The following is a 22085-nucleotide window of genomic DNA, read 5'->3' on the forward strand; positions in this document are numbered from 1 at the left end:
GCAGGAGGAAGTTAAAGCTAGAAGCTGTGAGGCCCGAGAAGGATTTAAAACAAGGATTGGAATTTTCCAGGCCTTCCCGCCGGTGGGGTTTTCAGTCCTGCCGAAGTCAATCCCACGACGGCTTTCCCGGCAACGAGGCTGACGAGCTGCACAAATTGATGTTGAGTGGTGCGCAATAGCTCACCACCTCCACCATGGGAAAACCCATGATGGAAGTGAGGGGGCGGGGGGGGGGGAGCACTGGAAAATTCCAGGGAACCAGTGTAGGCCCGTGAACACAGTCATGGTGGGTCAACGAGGCTTGATCTGAATTAAGCTGCAGGCACCAGAGCTTTAGATGAGAGTGGGAGGGGGGTCACTGGCCAGAACAGCATTGGAATAATCAAATCTACGACGACATGAATAGAAAGAAGAAGAGTTGAAACAAGGGCTGAGCTGGGCGTTATTATTGAGGTGGGAGTAGATGGTTTTGGTGGTGGTGAGAATGTGGGGATGTAAACTCAGCTTAGGGGCGGCACGATGACACAGTGGTTAGCACTGCTGTCTCACAGCACCAGGCACCCGGGTTTGATTCCGGCCTTGGGTCACTGTCTGTGCGGCGTCTTTACGTTCTCCCCGTGTCTGCGTGGGTTTCCTCCGGGTGCTCCGGTTTCCTCCCACAGGCCAATGGTGTGCAGGTTAGGTGGATTGGCCATGTCAAATTGCTCCTTAGTGTCCAAAGATGTGTAGGTTGGGTGGGGTTGCGGGGATAGCGTGGAGGAGTGGGCCTAGGTAGGTGGTCTTGCGGAGGGTGGGCGCAGGCTCGATGGGCTGAATGGCCTGCTTCTGCACTGTGTGGAATTTTACTAGACTGGTTCAGCAGCCAACTAGCTCACGAACATCAGCAAAAGCATGAGTCTACCTTTCTAGTTAGAAAACTGTCTTGTGATACCCGGGGCTGGATTCTCCGCACCCCGACACCGGAATCCGGGCGGCGCTAGGGCGGAGAATCCATTTCTCCGCACGGAATCAGGACCGGCGCCGGTTCCCCGATTCTGCGGGCCCCAAAAGGCGGCGTGCTCGGAGAGGATGCCGCGCCACCTAGCACCTATCTGGGGCCATTGCTGGAGGCCCACTCCGCCATTCTCCGCCACCGACCAGCCGAAGTCCTGACGGCGTGGATCTAATGTGGTCCAGCCGGTCGGGAAACTAGCTTGGCGGCTTCAGACTCAGTCCGTGGCCTCCCTGGTCAGGGGCGGGCCGATCGGAGGCAAGGGGGACCTTATACGCAACCGGGCAAGGTTCGGGCGATCAGGGCCGGGGGGGTCTATTTTTAGGGTCCAGCTCCGCGGTCTGAGTCCGCCATGGAGCACAGCGCGGCCGCTGCAGGCCGCCGCCTGCGCAACCTCCGACCCGGAAGTGCGGGGGCCCGTATCTGCAGCAAAAGTTGCTAGATTTACGCCGGATCCCTGCTAGGCCCCAACAGGGCTAGAAATATGTGGCCCTTTCACGCTAGTTTTTCTGGTGTGAAAGTCCACAGCTTTGACGCTGGCCTGGGGACATAGTCCCAAATACAGCGAATCCTGCCCCCGGTCTTTGGAAAGTAGCAGAATAACAATTCTGTCAAATTATCGATGAGTCTGTAAACTATGGAACAGATTTCATAAAAGCAACAGATCGTCGTCAAAAGTTGGTCCATCAAAAGCTGGTGTTTATTTCTATTCTGATTCCAATCTCTCATTCAGTCCCTGCACACTGGACTGTTCCTTTAATATCTATGACCTCTGGATTAATATCTAAAAATGAAAAGGATAATGATCTCCAATGAATCAATGACGAAGATAATTTCTGATAGCAAATGGAGTGTGAAGCTAGTGAGTGTCAAGGTCCTTTCCAGTGACGTTGCAGGGAGGTTTTATCAGCAACAATTAATTTTCTGCATAAGAATAGGGGCCCAATTTTAATTGGGACAGGAGTCAATGAGTATTGAAGTGCTGCCCCCATCAAATCGCTCTCAATCCCCTGCACACCGCTACCCCTTGCAGACCTCAATGAGATGCCCTGGTGAGGGTGAGTTTATCTCTTGGGTCACATTTTAGGGTATGTTTTAGGCAGCTGGCATAAAACGGCAACTCGCCAATATTGAGGTAGATTAAAGGGAGGGTAGGACTTCACAGGGGTGAAGGAGGGCGAGTCCAGGGCAGGGGAAAACTAAACTTTCCCCATGGGGTCTGGAAGAGTACTCCTGGTGCCAACAGAAAGTTAATCTTTAAAATAGCTTTCCTGCTTAGACATCTCCTGTGCCTGATTCACCTCCCTATCATGTCCCACACTCAGAACACATGTAATAATCTAACCCCAGCCTGCGTATTTAAAGAGCTCTGCCGGTTTACTGAGGGTGATAGCCCGTAAAGCAACTTCAAATTGTAGACCGTTTGTTTTTTGTGTAATGTTAGAAGGCAAGTCAGCCTGACTTCTTTTACCTGCTCAGTTGTCCAGTTTCTAAAATGCAGGTAGGGTTAGAATTGCCTCTTGCATGTCAAAGGATGTTTCAGGAATGTCTCAGAGTGGTTCACAGTGAACTATTTCCTAGTGCAGCAACAGCTGATAACCAGGAACCTTTTTTTTCTTTCACGGGTGGGCTATGCCGCCTTCGTTTCCCTTGAGAAGGCGATAATGAGCCGCCTTCATGAAGTGCTGCAGTAGGTACACCCATTGAGCTGTTAGAGGGGGAGCTCCAGGGTTTTGAAGCAGCAAAGGTGAAGGAACAGCAATATATTTCCAAGTCAGGGTGGTGAGCGGCTTGGTGGGGAACAGGCAGGTGTGGTGGTCCCAGGTATCTGCTGCCTTTGTCCTCCAATTTGATAGAGGTCATGGGTTTGGAAGGTGCTGGTGAAGGTGCATTAATGATGGGGCTGTTTAGCACAGGGCTAAATCGCTGGCTTCGAAAGCAGACCAAGGCAGGCCAGCAGCACGGTTCAATTCCCGTACCAGCCTCCCCGAACAGGCGCCGGAATGTGGTGACTAGGGGCTTTTCACAGTAACTTCATTGAAGCCTACTTGTGACAATAAGCGATTTTCATTTCATTTCATTAATGTGCTGCTGCAGTGCATCTTGTAGATGGTGCAGATTACTGCGACTGTATATCAGCGGTGAGGGAGTAAATGTTTAAGGTGGTGATTGACGGGGTGTCAGTCAACTGGTCCGCTTTGTCCTGGATGGTGCCGAGCTTCCTTAGTGTTGCTGGAGCAGCATTAATTCAGGCATGTGGAGAGCATTCCATCGCATTCTTGATTTGACTGTTCTGGATGGTGAACAGGATTTTGGGGATTGAGGAGGCGAGTTACTCGCCGCACGATTCCTAGCCCCTATCCTGCTCTTGTAGCCACAGTATTTATAGGGCTTGACCAGTTCAATTTCTGGTCAGTGGTAATATCCCAGGATGTTGGTGGAGGGGCATTCAGCAATAATGATGCCACTGAATGTCAAGGGTAGCGAGTTAGATTCTCTCTTGTTTGGAGATGGTCATTGCCTGGCACTTGTGTGATGCGAATGTACTTACCACTTCTCAGCCCAAGCCTAGATATTGTCCAGGTCTTGCTGTATATGCACACAAACAGCCTCAGTATCTGAGGAGTCGGAAATGGTGCTGAACATTGTATAATTATCACAAACATCCCCACCTCTGACCTTATGATGGTGGGAAGGTCATTGATAAAGCAACTGAAGCCTTCCAGTGTCGGCCATGGAGTGAGTGGTCGCACATAAGGTGGCTCCTGCCTGAGGTTGAATTATTTGGCCCTTCTTCCCATTATCTGAGCCTTTGATAGGTGGAAAAAGTGAGAATCTTAAAGGTTAAGCTATTCTCCTTCAGTGGGTGACGGCAAAGAGTTACCAAATAAGGAGTACGACAAATAAGGGGCTACATTCGGACCAAGGGGAGTTGCAAAACGTAGCAGGAGAAAAGATGGCGGAGGGACCTGTGGCAGCGTTTCCAGCTCAATGGCCATCACAGCAGTTGGTGGCATTCCTGGGGGCTGAGTTTAAGCAGCAAAGGAAGGCAGCCTCAGAAGATCTGGCCAAGGTGGCAGAGCTGATTCGGGCTGTCCTGGAGAGAGTGGAGCAGAAGCTGGAGGCCCAGTTTGTGTCGACCCAGAGGGTGGAGGAGGCAGAGGCTGGCCATGAGGATCGTTTAGCCTTGTTGGAGGATGAAATGTTGATGATGGAGGGTCAGAAAACTTTGAGGGAGAAGTTCGATGATCTGGAGACTCGTTCGAGGAAGCAGAATCTGAGGATTGCGGGGCTCCCTCAAGGAATCGAGGGAACGCAGGCCACAAAAGTATGTGGTCAAGATGTTTGAGCAGCTGGTGGGGGAGGGGGGGGGTCTTTGACCGCCTGCCTGAGGTGGTTGGGGCACACAGGTCATTGCAGAGGTAGCCGTAAGTGGGAGAGCTGCCAAAACGATCATCGTGAGGCTGCATCGGCACTTGGATAAGGAGAAGATTCTGAAATGGGTGAAGGAGTCATGGGAATGCACCTGGGAAGGCCATATGGTTCATATTTACCAGGACTAGTGAGAGGAGTTGGGCAAGTTGCGGATCGGGCTTAACAGGGTCAAGGCAGTCCTCTACAGGAACAAGGTGGGGTTTGGGGTGCTGTACCCAGCTCGACTGTGGTCACGCATAGGGGACAGGAGCATTATTTTGACATGCCAGAGGATGCGAGCAGCTTTTTGGAAGACCATGGCTTGCGGGACCTCCTGCTAGCAGGGAGGCTAATTAACGGAGAGGGGGTTGGGTGGTGTTGGATTTCTTTGTTAGTGGCTGGGGGGGGGGGAGGAGTGGGAATTTTTGTTTTTGTTTTTGTGTTTGGGAGTAGTTGGGAGTGATTTATTGATGCTGAAGGGAGTGTTGTGGCACAGTTGGTTAGGGGGGATGGCAGAGGTCATCTTGAGGGGACCTGGGATAGGGCGGGACTGGGGCGAAACGTTAGGGGACTAAATTGCCGATCAAGCAGTCCTGTGTTTTCACCCACTTAAAGGCAGATGTGGGGCGGGATTCTCCGAATCCCCGCCGGATCGGAGAATCGCCGGGGGGTGGCGTGAATCCCAGAATTCTCTGGCGCCGGGGATTTGGCACGGGCTGGAATCGTGCCGCGCCAGTCGGCAGCTGCTGGCAGCGGCGCCCCCCGGCGATTCTCCGGCCCACGATGGGCCGAGTGGCCGCCCGCTTTTTGCCGGTCCCGCCGGTGTAAATTAGAGTAGGTTCTTACTGGCTGGACCTGGCGGAGTGGGTGGCCTCCGGGGTTCTCGGGGAGGCGCGGGGGGATCTGGCCCCGGGAGACGCCCCCAGGGTGGCCTGGCCCACGATCGCGGCCCACCGATCCGCGGGCGGGCCTGTGCCATGGTGACACTCGATTCTTCCGCACCGGCGGCTGCAGCGGTCTGCCATGGCCGGTGCGGAGATGAAGCCCTCTCGGCATGCGCTGGGATGACGCCAGCACATGCTGGCGCTCCCGCGCATGCGCCAACTCGCGCCGGCCGGCGGAGGCCCTTTGGCGCTGGTTGGCGTGGTGCCAAGCCCCTTCCCCTTTGGCCGGCACGGCACAAACACTCCGGTGCTGGCCTAGTCCCTGAAGGTGCGGAGGATTCCGCACCTTTGGGGCGACCCGACGCCGGAGTGGTTCACGCCACTCCTTCCCGCCAGAGCTGCCCGCCCCGCCGATTACGGCAGAATCCCGCCCGTGGTGTTTATGCAAGAGACGCATCTGAGAGATATGGATCAGACCAGATTTGGATATAAAGAAGAGGGGATTTGCAGTGTTGATTTGTAAAAAGGTAGCCTTTTTGGCTGGCAGTATAGGAGGGATCCAAGGAGTAGGTATGTGATGGTAAGTGGTAGGTTGGGGTTGTACCTATGGTGTTGGTGAATGTCTATGCCCCCAATTGGAATGATATGGATTTTATGAAAAGGGTTCCGGACTTGGACACGCGCAGGTAGATTATGGGGGGTGCGGATTTCAATATGGTTCTTGATCCTAGGATAGATCAGTTGTGCCCCAAGTCCTTGAGGGTGTCAGCGATGGGGAAAGAACTGTTAGGAATGGATTGGGGGGAGGTGGATCCGTGGCAGTTTGGTAGGCCGAGGGCGAAGGAATTTCCGTTCTTCTCTCCTGTTCATCGGATGTATTTCCGGATCGACTTTCTGTCATGGACAAGATGTTGTTGGCTGGGGTGGTTGGGTATGAGTACTCGGCGATTGTGGTGTCGGATCTCGCGCCACATCTTGTGGACATGTGAATAGAGAAAGAGGCTGACAGTGGCTGCTGTGGAGGCTGGATGTGGGGTTGTTGGTCGATAAGGGGATTTGTGAGAAGATTGGGGTGGCCATACCTACTCAATAAGATCGAGATCTCGGCTGCCATGTTGCAGGAGGTGCTCAAGGCAGTAAGTGGGGGGAGTTTACTTCGATTCGGGTACATGAGGAGGAATGGTTGGAGAGGCAGAGATTAGCGGAGGCCATTTTGGGGGTGGAACGGAGTTATTCGGTGGCCTTGAGGGGGGGCTGTTGAAGGAGAGGAAGAAACTCCAGATGGAGTTCGAGCTTATGTCTACGGGAAGGGCAGTTGCGGCAGGCTTTGGGGACATTTTATGAACATGGGGAGAACAAAGAAGAAAGAAAAGTACAGCACAGGAACAGGCCCTTCGGCCCTCCAAGCCTGCACCGATCATGCTGCCCGTCTAAACTAAAATCTTCTACACTTCCGGCGTCCGTATCCCTCTATTCCCATCCTATTCATGTATTTGTCAAGATGCCCCTTAAATGTCACTATCTTCCCTGCTTCCGCCACCTCCTCCGGCAGCAAGTTCCAGGCACCCACTACCCTCTGTGAAAAACACTTGCCTCGTACATCTACTCTAAACCTTGCCCCTCACACCTTAAACCTATGCCCCCTAGTAATTGATAACTCTACCCTGAGAAAAAGTCTCTGACTATCCACTCTGTCTATGCCCCTCATAATTTTGTCGCCCTATCAGGTCGCCCCTCAACCTCCTTCGTTCCAGTGAGAACAAACCGAGTTTATTCAGCCTCCCCAGAAGGCCAGCAGGATGCTTGCGCTTCAGTTGAGTCAGCAGGCGGTGGCAAGGGAGATTTGGCGGTTGAAGGATTTTGGGGGGTAGGGTGGTCACGGAGTCGGGGAGGGTGAATGGGGTTTTGGGGAACTTCTACTGAGGGCTGTAGATGTCAGAGCCCTGGGCGGGGATGGGAGGGGGGTGGATTGTCTGATCCCAATGGCAGCGCACCCCTGCCCGCTGGTTTCCTGGTAGCATAGGGTGGCTTCAATGGACATTCCTATTGAACACAGAATCTCATCACCAGCAAATGGTGCGCCACTGAGAAGCACGTGGCCGGAAGGCCGGAGAATTCCTCCCTCGTCTGCAAGGTACAGGCCAGGATTCTCCGAAATGCCGGCCAAGTGTTGATGCCGGCGTCAAAACCGGCGCGAGCAGCGCCGGCGTCAACGGACTTCCAGGCCCAGGGATTCACCCTTTCCTCGGGGGCTAGCATGGCGCCGGAAAGCTGTGCCCTGCTCTGGCGCCGAAAGCCGACGTGCCACGGCCGGCCCGGGTCCACGCATGCGTGCCACGACTGACGTGGGTCCCCACATGCGGGCGACATCCGTCTCCGTGCCGGCCCCCGGGCAACATGGCGGAGCCCTACAGGGGCCCGGCGCGGAGGAATGTAGGCACCCCCACCGGTATGAGCCCGCCGGCCGATCGATTGCCCCTGATCGCGGGCCTGGCCACCGTGGAATTTCCCCCGAAGACGGCTCCCCCCGCCACCCCCACCAGGACGGCTCCCGCAGCAATGCCGAGGTCCCGCCGGGGAGGACCACACGCGAACGACACCGGCGGGACTCGGAGGAACTCGGCGGGCACTCGGCCCGTCGAGCGCGGAGAATCGCCGCGGGGGCCACTTTCAACGGCCTCCGACCGGCGCCGCGCTGGCGTGATTGGCGGTGACCCGGTGAGGGCTCGGAGAATCCCGCCCACTATTTTGTGTGAATGACTATGTCAGACTTTGGGACAGCTCTCCCAATTTTGGCATAACCACCCAGATGTTAGTCAAGAGGAACTTACATCGTCGGCGAGGCTGTGTTTGCCATTGTCATTTCCGGGGTCTAGGTCAATGCTAGGTGGTGCGATCAGATTAATTCTATCTTGTAGCGGCTTGTTTGAACTGAGTGGTTTGCCAGGCCATTGCAGAGTCACTCTCATGACTGTGCTTCTGGAGTCACATGTAGGCCAGACCAGGTAAGGACTGCAGATTTCCTTACCTCAAGGACAAGGAGAGTTTTGGAGGGCCACGAAGAATCCTGCACGAGTTTTATGGAAACAAAGAAATAACATTTATTTGCAATAACATATATATACAACGCAGCAGCAACTTCGCTTGCTGCTCACTCCTTCCTGGCTGGTTCCAAACGGGCCAGTTTTATTTATACAAGGAGTCTGCTAATGATTTCTCCGCCCCCCCCTCATTGGGGAATGTCATACTCCCACAGGATTGTGGGATTGTCATTAGTCCCCAGCCAATGGTAAGCAGGCAGGTTATAACATCCCTCCCCCCAAAGTCCAAGGAATCCACCGAAGACCCTGGCGAAGGAGGGCGTCGGACTCATTTTGCCGCAGGCCGGACACCATTTGCACGAGGCGCTGGATCGGGCGACGTGTAACGAGACGGAGACAAGCGCTTCCATGATGAACGGCGTAATGGTTGTACATCCATGGCCCATGGGCCCGAGGATTCCCCCTCTGATGTGACTTGTGTCTCCATCTCGGAGTCAGAGTCTGCTGCGTCTGCCATTTCGGCGTCTCTATCTCCACGCGGTTCGGTAACGACCTGCGCAGGCTTTGAGTGAGGCACTAGAGGAAGATTGTGAGGACTACTTTCCATTGTGTCTGGTCTCTGTGGCTGTAGAAATGAGCTCCGGGGGCGGGGAATCTTTGGAAGGGATAGTCTTCTGGACTGAACGTGGTCTACATGTTTGCGCTGGAGACGACCCTGGGCTTGCACCTGGTAAGATATAGGGCCCGTTTGGCGAAAGATTATGCCAGGGACCCACTGGGCACCACCAGCAAAATTCCGAACGAACACTGGGTCACCGGGCGCAAACTGCCGAATCGGCCGATGCCGAGAAAAACCATGTCCCTGCCGTTCTTGTGTGCGGTGTACTTTTGTGCCAATGTCCGGGGAAACCATGCTAAGGCGGGTGCGAAGTCTCCGGCCCATTAGGAGTTCTGCGGGCGCTACCCCAGTCAGCGCAAGGGGGGTGGTGCTATACGAAAACAAAAAGCGAGCCAGTCTCGTGTCCATTGACCCGGAAGACTGCTTCTTTAGGCCTCGTTTGAATGTCTGCACTGCGCGCTACGCCAGCACATTTGAAGCCGGGTGGTAAGGGGCAGTGTGGATATGGCATATGCCGTTCATCTTCGTGAACCTCGCAAACTCCTCACTGGTGAATGGAGTGCCGTTATCCGTGACCAGCACCTCGGGGAGGCCATGCGTACTAAGAGACAAACGCATCTTCTCAATTGTTGCGCAGGACGTTGTGCCTACTACCTTATGCACCTCTTGCCATTTAGACTGGGCATCGATTAATAGAAGGAATATGAATCCTTAAAAAGGGCCGGCGAAATCCGCATACAAGCGTGCCCAAGGCCGCCCTGGCCATTCCCAGTGATGTAGGGCCATGGCCGGCGGAAGCTTCTGATGCTCCTGGCAAATGGAGCAGTTTTGGGCCATCTTCTCACTGTCGGTGTCGAGGCCTGGCCACCAGACATAACTCCGGGCGAACATTTTCATTTTGGTCACACCTGGATGCCCATTGTGCAAGTCTCTTAGTATCAGTTCCTGTCCTTTTTCCAGGACAATCACACGCGTCCCCCACAAGAGGATGCCGTCTTCCACGCTGAATTCTGACAGCTTGGAGGAAAATGCCCGCAACTCGCCTGGGAACTGTCTATGCTGCCCACCATACAGGACTATGTGCCGAACCTTTGACAGGACTGGCTCCGTCTGGGTCCACTCACGGATCTGTGATGCCGTGACAGGCAAGGTGTCTAGAAAATTTAGGGTTGCAACCACCTCACTGGTCGTGGGGGTCGACATGGGGCCGGTCGATAAAAGCAATCGGCTCAGTGCGTCGGCATTCGCTATCTGCGTTACTGGTTTGTGCTCCAGAGAATACTCCTATGCAGCGAACAACAAAGCCCAGCGCTGGATTTGTGCGGAAGCAATTGGCTTATCCTCTCTGAAAAGTCCCAGCAGAGGCTGATGATCAGTCACGATAGTGAAGTGGCGGCCATACACGTACTGGTGGAATCGTTTCACCGCAAAGACCACTGCCAGGCCCTCCTTCTCGATCTGCACGTACTTTTTCTCCGCTGCAGTCAATGTGCGGGAGGCGAAAGCTATCGGCCGCTCGGCCCCGTTCTCCATCTTGTGGGACAGGACGGCCCCAATACCATACGGGGATGCATCACATGTGACGAGCAAAAGCTTTCCAGGATCATAGTGGGTTAGTAACCCAGACGACGACAATTGTTGTTTTACCCGCCGGAAAGCGGTTTCTTGCGGCTGACCCCAAACCCAGGTGTGATTTTTCTTTAGCAGAAGGTGCAACGGGGCCAGCGTAGTTGCCAGATTGGGGAGGAACTTCCTGTAATAGTTTACGAAGCCGAGAAAAGAACAAAGATGCGAAGTGTCAGTCGGGGCGGGGGCCTGTTGAATCGCGCGCACCTTCTCTGTGACGGGGTGCAAACCTTCGCGGTCCACCCGATAACCCAGGTAGACTACTTCCTTCGCCTGAAAGATGCACTTTGTGCAACGTAAACGGACTCCAGCCTCCGAAAAGCGTCTAAGGACAGCCTCCAGATTTTCCAAATGTTCCTGCTCTGATGTCCCTGTGATCAAAACGTCATCTAAGTAGACAGTGACACGTGGTAAACCTCTCAAAATGCCCTCCATAATGCGTTGTAAAATAGCACAGGCAGAGGATACTCCAAAGGGCAAACATGTATATTCATACAGGCACTGGTGTGTATTAATCGTTACATATGGTCGGGAGGCAGGGTCCAGCTCCAACTGTAGGTAGGCGTGACTCATATCTAATTTTGTGAACGAGAGTCCGCCTGCAAGCTTCGCGTAGAGATACTCTATGCGAGGCATTGGATATCGGTCGAGTCGGAAAGCCGTTTTCACTGTAAGTTTATAGTCGCCGCACAAGCGAACTGTGGCATCTGGCTTCATTACAGGTACAATTGGTGCTGCCCAGTCAACGGACGGGCCTGATAATACCCAAAGTTTCCAAACGAGTGAGCTCCCCTTCTACCTTCTCGAGCAAGGCGTAAGGCACCGGGCGAGCCCGGAAATAGCGCGGCGTGGCTCCTGGTTCGATTTGGATATGGGCTACGGCCCCTTTTATTTTCCCCAAACCGGGCTGGAATACATCTGGGTATCGTCCTAGTACCTCAGTCAACCCTCCAGAAACTGTTTGGAGGATGTGCTGCCACTGCAACCGCAAATGGCGCAACCAGTCCCGACCCAGCAGGCTGGGTCCATGACCGTGCACCACGATAAGTGGGAAGCTCCCCTCCTGGCGTCCATAAACAACAGGGGTCATCATAGTTCCTGCAATGTCCAATGGTTCCCCCTTGTAGGTGGCCAACCTGGCCTGTGTGTCGGTTAATGTAAGGGTCTGTATACCCTGCTTGATTCGGTCGAATGTCCTCTGGGCGATCACGGAGACCGCTGCGCCAGCGTCCAACTCCATCTCAAGCGGGTGACCATTGACCCGCACTGTCACCTTAATGGGGGCCACACGGGGAGCTGCCACACAATGCAGCTGCAGGCAGTCGTCCTCCATCTCCACGTCCTCGGGAGTAGTCGCCGCAGGTTCATTCACATGGAAGGTACGGCCCCTGGGCTGGCCCCAGTTTCGGTCGGAACGACGCTGCCTCTGGCGCCCCCAGTACCGGCGTCCGCGATGGGGTCGGCGCCTACAAGGCTGACACAGACATGGCTCCTCATCCATTGGTTCTGGAAAGGGCTCCCTTCGGGGAGGAATGTCCGATGGCCACTGGCGTCGATCCGGACGTCGCCTCGCCCAAGGTACCACAGGAGTGCGGGGGGACACTTTCGGATGGTAGGGGTTGCGGCCCAAGGCATGCACCTCCATTCCCTGTAGCTCCTGCACTCCTCGTTCTGCGCTCTCTCGGGACAATACTATTTGAATGGCCTGGTGAAAAGTCAATGTTGGCTCAGCTAACAACTTTCTCTGGGTGGCCACATTGTTAATACCGCAAACCAAACGATCGCATAACATTTCTGACAAGGTCTCACCATAGTCACAGTACTCCGCAATCCTGCGTAGCCTGGATAGAAAGTTGGCAAGGGATTCTCCTGGGGTCCTCTCAGCGGTATTAAACCGGTAACGTTGGACTATCGTGGACGGGGTTGGGTTAAAATGTTGCCCCACTAAGTTCACAAGTTCATCAAACGTTTTGGTGTCTGGCGCAGCTGGGTACGTAAGGCTCCTAATCACCCCAAACGTATGTGGGCCGCAGGCGGTGAGCAATATGACCACCTGCCGCTCGTTTTTGGTGATGTTGTTTGCCCGGAAATAGTAACACATCTGTTGTGCGTACTGGTTCCAGCTTTCCAGCGCAGCATCAAAAACATCTAAACGTCCGTGCAGAGGCATGGTGTCATAGAAAACAACTTCCAACCTGTATACAACAAAAATCCAAAGAGGTGGCTTCAGCAGTGTAGACAGCTATTCACTTTAACCCTCTTCGCCAGTTTTGTGAGGGCCACGAAGAATCCAGCACGAGTTTTAAGGAAACAAAGAAATAACATTTATTTACAATAACATATATATGCAACGAAGCAGCAACTTTGCTGGCTGCTCACTCCTTCCTGCTGGTTCCAAACTGGCCAGCTTTATTTATACAGGGAGTCTGTGGTAGGATTTGAACCCTATTCCCCAGAGTATGAATCTGGACCTGATTTTGCTACTAGCCCAGTGAAATTACCATTACCCCACTGCCTTCCGAAAGTACAAACAGCAGTTTGCCCTGTAATAATAATCTTTATTAGTGTCACAAGTAGGCTTGCATTAACACTGCAATGAAGTTACTGTGAAAAGCCCCTAGTCGCCACATTCCGGCGCCTGATCGGGTACACTGAGGGAGAATTCAAAATGTCCAAATCACCCAACAGCACGTCTTTCGGGACTTGTGTGAGGAAACCGGAGCACCCGGAGGAGACCCATGCAGACACAGGGAGAAAATGCAGACTCCGCGCAGTTAGTGACTCAAGCCGGGAATCGAACCCGGGTCCATGGTGGTGTGAAGCAACAGTGCTAACCACTGTGCCGCCCAAACTGTCAGACTATCGCAAGTCTGACAAGCAACAATATAATGAATGATTGTCTCATCCATCTTTCTGGTGTAGATTGAGAGACGCATGTTGGTCAGGAAAATAAGAACATGCTGTATTCTTCTTGAAATCGTGTAATTGGTTCTTTAATATCTATCAGATTATGCAGACAGGACCTTTGACATCTCATTCAAGCAGAGGCGCTTCTGATAATATATTACTGTCGCAATATTGCACCAGAGTGTCAGCTGTCACGTATTTGAAATTTTCACTCTGTTAAAAAAGTTCATCTGGTCAAAAATAATGTAGATTTAATATGCGCAGGCATCAAAAATAATTGTGCACCTAACTAAGGTGTGACTGATGCATGACCTGTTCCATTAGCACATTGTTATTTGAAAGATAATACAGGCTGAGTTAATCTTTGAGTCTTGACATCTCCCTGGCCTCCCAAATTTCTGTATTCTGTTCCTTTTCGTTCTCTTTGAGGGTGAAGTACTTTCGAGTAGCGCCACTTCACGCAGACTTGTTCCCCCGGAGTAGGCTGCACTGCGGCTCGTTACTAGTGGACCCCACGCACAGTTTGTTACTTGTAACATTGTAGAATGCTGTGTGGGCTCTCGCTGTCCAAGGTGCTCCATGTCCCTGGTGAATCAATGTAAACCTGTGTGGTGCCTCCAGATGAGGGTTTCCACTTTGTTTTCCTGTTTATACTTTCAGCCCTACATAAGTTCAGATCTTCATGATGATTCCACTGCAAGTCACACATTATATTCAGTTTGATAGGCCAAGTAAGCACTATAATTATATTAGAATCCCAACAGTGCAGAAGGAGGCCACCCGGCCCATCGAGCCTGCACCAGCCCTTGGAAAGAGCACCCTACTTTAGCCCACATCTCCACCCTATAACCCAGTAACCCCACCTAACCTTTTTTACCACTAAAGGGGGAATTTATCATGGCCAATCCACCTGACCGGCACATCTTTGGATTGTGGGAGGAAACCGGAGCACCCGGAGGAAACCTGTGCAGATACAGGGAGAAAATGTAAACTCCATACAGACAGTCAACCAAGGCTAGAATTGGACCCGGGACCCTGGAGCTGTAAGGCAGCAGTGATAACCACTGTGCCACCGTGCCGCCCATAAAAGCCTCTGTAGTAAAATGATGCTCTAGTATAGCCAGAAAATTGAGATAAATATCTAATGGCAGAATGATATAAAGGATAATTACTACTGTGTAATAGAAAAAATGGGAGGGTGGAATTTTCGCAGGCAAGGGAAGGTTGATTGTCATGCATGTATGTGGGGAGTTAAAGCCCCTGCAATTGACATTGAGTTCAGGTCCTTCCATCATCCCACCCTCTTCCTGCTTTCTGCAATGTGGGATTGAATGTGGGCGGCACGGTAGCATAGTGGATAGCACGGTTGCTTCACAGCTCCCGGGTCCCGGTTCGATTCCCGGCTTGGGTCACTGTCTGTGCGGAGTCTACACATTCTCCCCGTGTCTGCGTGGGTTTCCTCCGGGTGCTCCGTTTTCCTCCCACAGTTCAAAGATGTGCAGGTTAGGTGGATTGGTCATGCTAAATTGCCCTGAGTGTCCAAAAAAGGTTAGATGGTGTACTGGGTTACAGGGACAGGGTGAAGGTGTGGGCTAAGAGAGGGTGATATTTCCATCGTCCGGTGCAGACTCAATGGGCTGAATAGTCTCTTACTGCACTGTAAATTCTATGTCTATGTCTATGAATATGAGCTGAGAATCCTCTTGGGTCTGCGGGGCAAGTAATTAAGGTCATTAAGAAGCGAATTAAGAGCTCTAAAAACCCTGAGTTCTGGATTTCCTAACCAGCCAGTTTCCTGGGTCACTGAGGCCAGAGCACAGCTTCTTGCAATGACAAGTTGCAAAGGCTTTGATCAATGACTCTGAAGAGCTCCAGCATTGGCCAGGTGAGAGGGTAGTGCACAAAGCACCTCTTCTCTCAGAAAGTGTTTTCGCTGCTTAAGCTTGCCAACTTCCTTTGGGAAGGCACTTCGCCCGTCTAGTCCTTCACTCACCTGTTGTACCTTCATTTCATTTCAGCTCTCTTCCCCTTCAAAGGGCCCTGCAAGGAGAGAAAGCAGAGAGACCTAAGTGTTCATAATGACTAGTGTGGAGAGGAAGCAAAGAACATGATTTGAGGAAGGTGACGGTGAAGCATGGGTGTGTGAGGACAATGGGATGAGAATTGAGGATGGATGTTAGCTGCTCGGGTGGAGAAGTGAGGACGTAGCAGAGAAAGAGAAATGAGATGAGCTGCAGAGGGTGTTAACCCGAGGATTGCAGTGCAGGGAATGTCAGAATGTGGAGCTTGGCAGCTGAAAGTGTTAAGCTACCCACCTTCCATGCCTCTTATCGGTGAGCGGGTCTCCACGTTGGAAGGGCACTTCTGCTGCTCATTTCCTCAGCCACTTCTATCCATGCTTGGCTGGAGAGGTTATCCTCTTCCTCCCTTGGGAGAGCTCATCTCACTGCAGTCTCTCAGATCCCACAGCAGGACCTCCAGGTAAGAGTGAGAGACTCAGGGAACAGCCTTCCCAGATCTCCACCCCACTCCTGTGATCGCTACAACCTCAAAATCCAACATGTAATTGAGACATTCCCATCCATGTCATGGTCCTTTGAATTAAAAATCCTTCTTTTGACAAATTCAGTGTGTTTTGCACCCAACTCCATGATTGATTGGGAGCTATTGCCATGGTTCAAGGAACAAGCCAAGGCAAAGCCCTTCGGTTCGAGCGTTGGGCTCCCATCGTACAAATGGTCCTGTTATTCCGGCAGGGACTAAGTTCAACCCAATATTTCTGAGCACCTATTAATTTTTATATTGCACAGAAACAGGTTGTTTATCATAACTGGTCCATGCAGCATTTATGCTTCACACAAGCCTTCTCCCACCCCTCTTCATCTCATCATACAAGTATAATATCGCAATATCATATCCTCATGTGTTTATCTTAATCTTAAATGCATCTATACTATTTGCCTCAATGACTCCTTGTGGCACTGTGTTCTACATTCCTGCTGCCCTGTGGGTAAAGAGGTTTCCCCTTAAGTCATGGATTTTTCAATTAAATCTCTTAGATTTATTGCCGCTGCTCTTTCTCTCTCAATATGTTTAACATCTACCCTGTCAAACCTTTACATAATTTGAAAGATCTCTAAATGGGTCACCTCCCAGCATTCTCTGTTCTACGGAAAAGATCGTTGATTTTCGTCGATAGGCAACACCAAACGACACTAACCATCTTTTTCTTCCAAACAGGGGAATATGTCGTCATGACGTTATACTTCGATTTGAGTAGAAGAATGGGATATTTCACAATTCAGACCTACATTCCGTGCATATTGACTGTCGTCCTATCATGGGTGTCATTCTGGATTAAGAAAGATGCAACTCCAGCCAGGACGGCACTGGGTAGGTTTTGGTGTCACGTTTAGTTCCTAGATACTTTGTTCATTGATTCTTCATTAATTGGCAGAGGAACCAGAGGCAATGTGAGGGAAACATAAAATACACAACGTGTTGCTATGATCTGGAATGCACTGCTTGAGAATGTGGCGGCAAACGATTCGACAAAACTTCCAAAAGCGAACGGGGCAAATACTCAAAAGGAGAAAATGTGCTGCACTAGGGAGAAAGAGCAGGTTCTAACTAATTGGATAGCTCTTTCAAAGAACCAGCAGCAACATGATGGGCCAAATGGTCACCTTCCGTGCTGTACCATTCTACGATTCCATGAATTTTCCCACCTGCAATTTAGAGGCGTTTAAAACTCACGTGGCATATTTTTTACTATTTCTTGATTGTGCCTATTTCTCTTGGATGGTCTACAAAAGGACTCGGCCTATGTCTAGACTTCCTCGTGATAAATCAAACCTGCCAGCACGATATTTTGAAACCTCCGTTAACGCAACAATTGCCACCACACAATCAGTAATTTAAGAGTGTGATTAAAAAAATCTTCAAAATAAGTAATCACATTATAAATTCCCCATTGTTTTGTGTTTGTCCAGAATATTCAAGACATTGCGCATTTTATTGACGTAAATCCAGGCCTCCTCTTCATGTGTGCTACACAACAAAATGTCACTGGTCTAAAGCAGACTCTCACTTGATTCTTCCATCCCGACCAAGATGAATTTTCAAAGGAGCTGGATCATTAGGTTCGCTGTAGGTTACACAGATGTTATGGGCGTTCTGGAGTCTCTAAGCTTGGTGGCAAGTGCGGAAGTGGGAATGATACCTGCTGGTTTAGCACAGTGGGCTAAACAGCTAGCTTGTAATGCAGAACAAGGCCAGCAGCGTGGATTCAATTCCGGTACTGGCCTCCCCGAACAGGTGCCGGAATGTGGCGACTAGGGGCTTTTCACAGTAACTTCATTGAAGCCTACTCGTGACAATAAGCGATTATTATTATTATTATTATTATGGGTTGGGATAGCTGACCATGCATGATCTTGCACTCTTCATCTCATTAAATATGAAATTGCGATGAGCTCAACAAATCTCAGAGTGGGAGCAGGCAAGAAGGCCCCATCCCTGCCATGGCCTCATGGGTCGAAGGTCCAGGCGCCATATTTAGCGAGCACCCAGACACCTCCGCTATCTCTTCCACCTTTGTCCGGACACTGCTGCACCTTTCCCCCTGAGCCTTCCTCCCTTAGTCATCCTCCACATAGCTGGCACAGCCACCACCAGGTCACAAGCATAAGCTGGCAGGTACAGACACTCCACTTCCAGCTCACTATCACCCACTCTGAACGAATGCTAAAGACCAATTTCATAGGAGAATTTACAGTGCAGAAGGAGGCCATTCAGCCCATCGAGTCTGCACCGGCTCTTGGAAAGAGCACCCTACCCAAGGTCAACACCACCACCCTATCCCCACAACCCAGCAACCCCACCCAACACTAAGGGCAATTTTGGACACGAAGGGCAATTTATCATGGCCAATCCACCTAACCTGCACATCTTTGGACTGTGGGAGGAAACCGGAGCACCCGGAGGAAACCCACGCACACATGGGGAGGATGTGCAGACTCCACACAGACAGCGACCCAAGCCGGAATCGAACCTGGGACCCTGGAGCTGTGAAGCAATTGTGCTATCCACAATGCTAAAGTGCTGCCCCTGAAGTGCTGTAATGATTTCACCTCCTGAAGTGTTCAGAAAGTGTTTTATCATTTATTATGAGGGGAATGGATTATAAATATGGGAATATTTTGCTGCAAGGGGCATTTGTGAGAGCATATCAGGAATACTGTGTACAGTTTAGGCTCCTTACTTGAGAAAGGCTGTAATAGTATTAGGAAGCAGTCCACAGCAAGTTTGTTTGACTGATTCCTAGGATGATGGGTTATTTTATGAGGAAAATGTGTGCAGACATGGCCTCTATCTGCTAGACTTTAGAAGGAATAGAGGCGGCCTTATTGAAACATGTAAGATCCTGAGGGGATTTGACAGGATGGATGCTGAAAACATGTTTCCCCTTGTGGGAGACACGAGGGCGTCATTCTCCGACCCCCCGCCGGGTCGGAGAATGGCCGTTGGCCGCCATGAATCCCACCCCCGTCCCCGCCGAAGTCTCCGGTACCGGAGATTGGGCGGGGGCGGGAATCGGGCTGCGCCGGTTGGCGGGACCCCCCGCTGGATTCTCCGGCCCGGATGGGCCGAAGTCCCGCCCAGAAATTGCCTGTCCCGCCGGCGTAAATCAAACCTGGTATTTACCGGCGGGACCAGGCGGCGTGGGCGGGCTCCGGGGTCCTGGGGGGGGGCGCGGGGTGATCTGACCCCGGGGGGTGCCCCCACGGTGGCCTGGCCCGCGATCGGGGCCCACCGATCCGCGGGCGGGCCTGTGCCGTGGGGGCACTCTTTCCCTTCCGCCTCCGCCACGGCCTTCACCATGGCGGAGGCGGAAGAGACTCTCCCCACTGCGCATGCGCGGGAAACTGACAGCGGCTGCTGACGCTCCCGCGCATGCGCCGGGAAACTGACAGCGGCCGCTGACGCTCCCGCGCATGCGCCGCATTTCCACGCCAGCTGGCGGGGCAACAAACGCCATTTCCGCCAGCTGGCGGGGCGGAAATCCCTCCGGCGTCGGCCTAGCCCCTCAATGTCGGGGCTAGGCCGCCAAAGATGCGGAGCATTCCGCACCTTTGGGCCGGCGCGATGCCCGTCTGATTGGCGCCGTTTTTGGCGCCAGTCAGCGGACATCGCGCCATTGGGGGAGAATTTCGCCCGAGAACGAGGGGACAGAGTTCAAAAGGAGGGGGTCACCAATTATAGATAGAGGTGAGGAGTTTTTGATCTGTGCTGTCCTCTTCCCCAGAGAGGAGGAGGCTGGGGTGTTGAATATTTTTAAGGCTGTTAGATAGATTCTTGATCGACCAGGGAGTCAAAGGTTAAAAGTTGGCTTATGACAAGTGATAGGTGGAAAATACAAACCAGGCTGATTGCAGAAGGTTCAGAGGGGAGATGAAAAAGCAAATGAGAGAAGTGTAGAGGGATGATGAGAAAAGACTGGCAGCCAATATAAAGGGGAATCCCAAATCTTCTTTCAGCACATAAAGAGTAAAAGGGTGATAAAAAGAGAATTAGGGCTGATTATAGACCCAGGTCCCACTGTGCTGTGCAGAGGGACCTGGGTGTCCTAGTGCATGAGTCGCAAAAGGTTGGTTTACAGTTGTAACAGGTGATTAAGAAGGCGAATGGAGTTTTGTCCTTCATTGCTAGAGGGATGTAGTTTAAGACTAGGGAGGTTATGCTGCAATTATAAAAGGTGTTAGTGAGGCCACACCTGGAGTATTGTGTTAAGTTTTGGTCTCCTTACCTGAGAAAGTCGTACTGGTGTTGGAGGGTGTGCAGAGGAGATTCACTTGGTAAATCCCAGAGCTGAAGGGGTTGGATTACGAGGAGAGGTTGAGTAGACTGGGGACTGTACTCATTGGAATTTAGAAGGATGCGGGGGGGGAATCTTACAGAAACATATAAGATTATGAAGGGAATAGATAGGATAGATGCAGGCAGGTTGTTTCCACTGGTGGGTGAAAGCAGAACCTGGGGGCATAGCCTCAAAATAAAGGGAAGTAGATTGAGGACTGAGCTTAGGAGGAACATCTTCACCCAAAGGGTTGTCAATCTATGGAATTCCCTGCCCAGTAAACAGTTGAGGCTCCTTCATTAAATGTTTTCAAGATAAAGAGAGATAGTTTTTTGAAGAATAAAGGAATAAAGGGTTATGGTGTTCGGGCCGGAAAGTGGAGCTGAGTGCACAAAAGATCAGCCATGATCTCTTGAATGGCGGAGGAGACTCGAGGGGCCAGATGGCCGACTCCTGCTCCTAGGTCTTATGTTCTAAAAGGGGAATTACACATGGAGGCTGGGGCATGGCTGAGGTGTTAAATGGATATTTTGCATCTGCTACCCAGGAGAGAAGCCTAAGACAAGATTTGATAGAGGTGTACGAAATCAAGAGGGGGCTGAACAGAGAGTGAGAAACTATTTCCCCTCATAAAAGGATCACAAATGAGATGATCCAGATTTAAGGTGATTTGCAAAATAAAGAAATGTGGGGCGGGATTCTCCGTAATCGGCGCGATGTCCGCTGACCGGCGCCAAAAACGGCGCGAATCAGTTTGGCACCACGCCGCCCCAAAGGTGCGAAATTCTCCACATCTTGAGGGGCCGAGCCCTTACCTTGAGGGGCTAGGCCCACGCCGGACTGATTTCCGCCCCGCCAGCTGGCGGGAAAGGCCTTTGGTGCCCCGCCAGCTGGCGCGGAAATGACTTTGCCGTGCGGTGCATGCGCGGGAGGGTCAGCGACCGCTCACGGCATCCCCGCGCATGCGCAGTGGAGGGGGTCTCTGCCGCCTCCGCCATAGTGGAGACCATGGCAAAGGCGGAAGGAAAAGAGTGCCCCCACGGCACAGGCCCGCCCGCGGATCGGTGGGCCCCGTTCACGGGCCAGGCCACCGTGGGGGCACCCCCCCGGGGCGAGATCCAGGACCCCGGAGCCCACTCGCGCTGCCTTGTCCCACCATTCAAAAGGTGGTTTAATCCACGCCGGCGGGACAGGCAATCCAGCAGCGGGACTTCGGCCCATCGCGGGCCGGGGAATCGCCGGGGGGGGGGGGCGCCCGCCAACCGGCGCGGCGCGATTCCCACCCCCGCCGAATATCCGGTGCCGGAGAATTCGGCAACCGGCGGGGGCGGGATTCACGCCAGCCCCCGGCGATTCTCCGACCCGGCGGGGGGTCGGAGAATCCCGCCCGTGATGTGAGAAATATTTTTTTCCATTGAGTAGTTTGGGTCTGGAATGCACTGCCTCTAAGGGTGGCACGTTCCATTGCAGCATTCAAGAGGGCAGTAGGTGATTGTTTCTATTCAAAGGGCTACAGGGAAAAGGCAGGAGAATGGCACTAGGTGGCAATGCTCATTTGGAGAGCCGGTGCAGATTGGGTGGGCTGAATGGCCTCCTGCTGCATCGTACCAATTCTGTGGTTCTGTCATTTTGTCATAGGAATGTGGAGTTGAGAGGTCACAATCAGATTGGCCTTGATCTTATCAAATGGCGGAGCTGGCCCATGGGACCGAATTGCCTACTCCTCTCCTAATTTGTATGCTCA

The 22085-nt window shown here is 52.2% G+C and overlaps 1 protein-coding gene across 1 annotated transcript in view; it reads left to right on the forward strand.

The window, feature by feature from the left end:
* Positions 1 to 22085, forward strand: part of gabrg3 (gamma-aminobutyric acid type A receptor subunit gamma3) — a 1021256-nt gene that overhangs the window by 856712 nt on the left and 142459 nt on the right. The window contains exon 7 of the mRNA XM_072477216.1: positions 16723 to 16875. Coding sequence (XP_072333317.1) covers positions 16723 to 16875 — 153 coding nt within the window. The remainder of the gene's footprint in view (positions 1 to 16722; positions 16876 to 22085) is intronic.

Source organism: Scyliorhinus torazame, chromosome 15, assembly GCF_047496885.1.
Source record: "Scyliorhinus torazame isolate Kashiwa2021f chromosome 15, sScyTor2.1, whole genome shotgun sequence".
Taxonomy (NCBI): domain Eukaryota; kingdom Metazoa; phylum Chordata; class Chondrichthyes; order Carcharhiniformes; family Scyliorhinidae; genus Scyliorhinus; species Scyliorhinus torazame.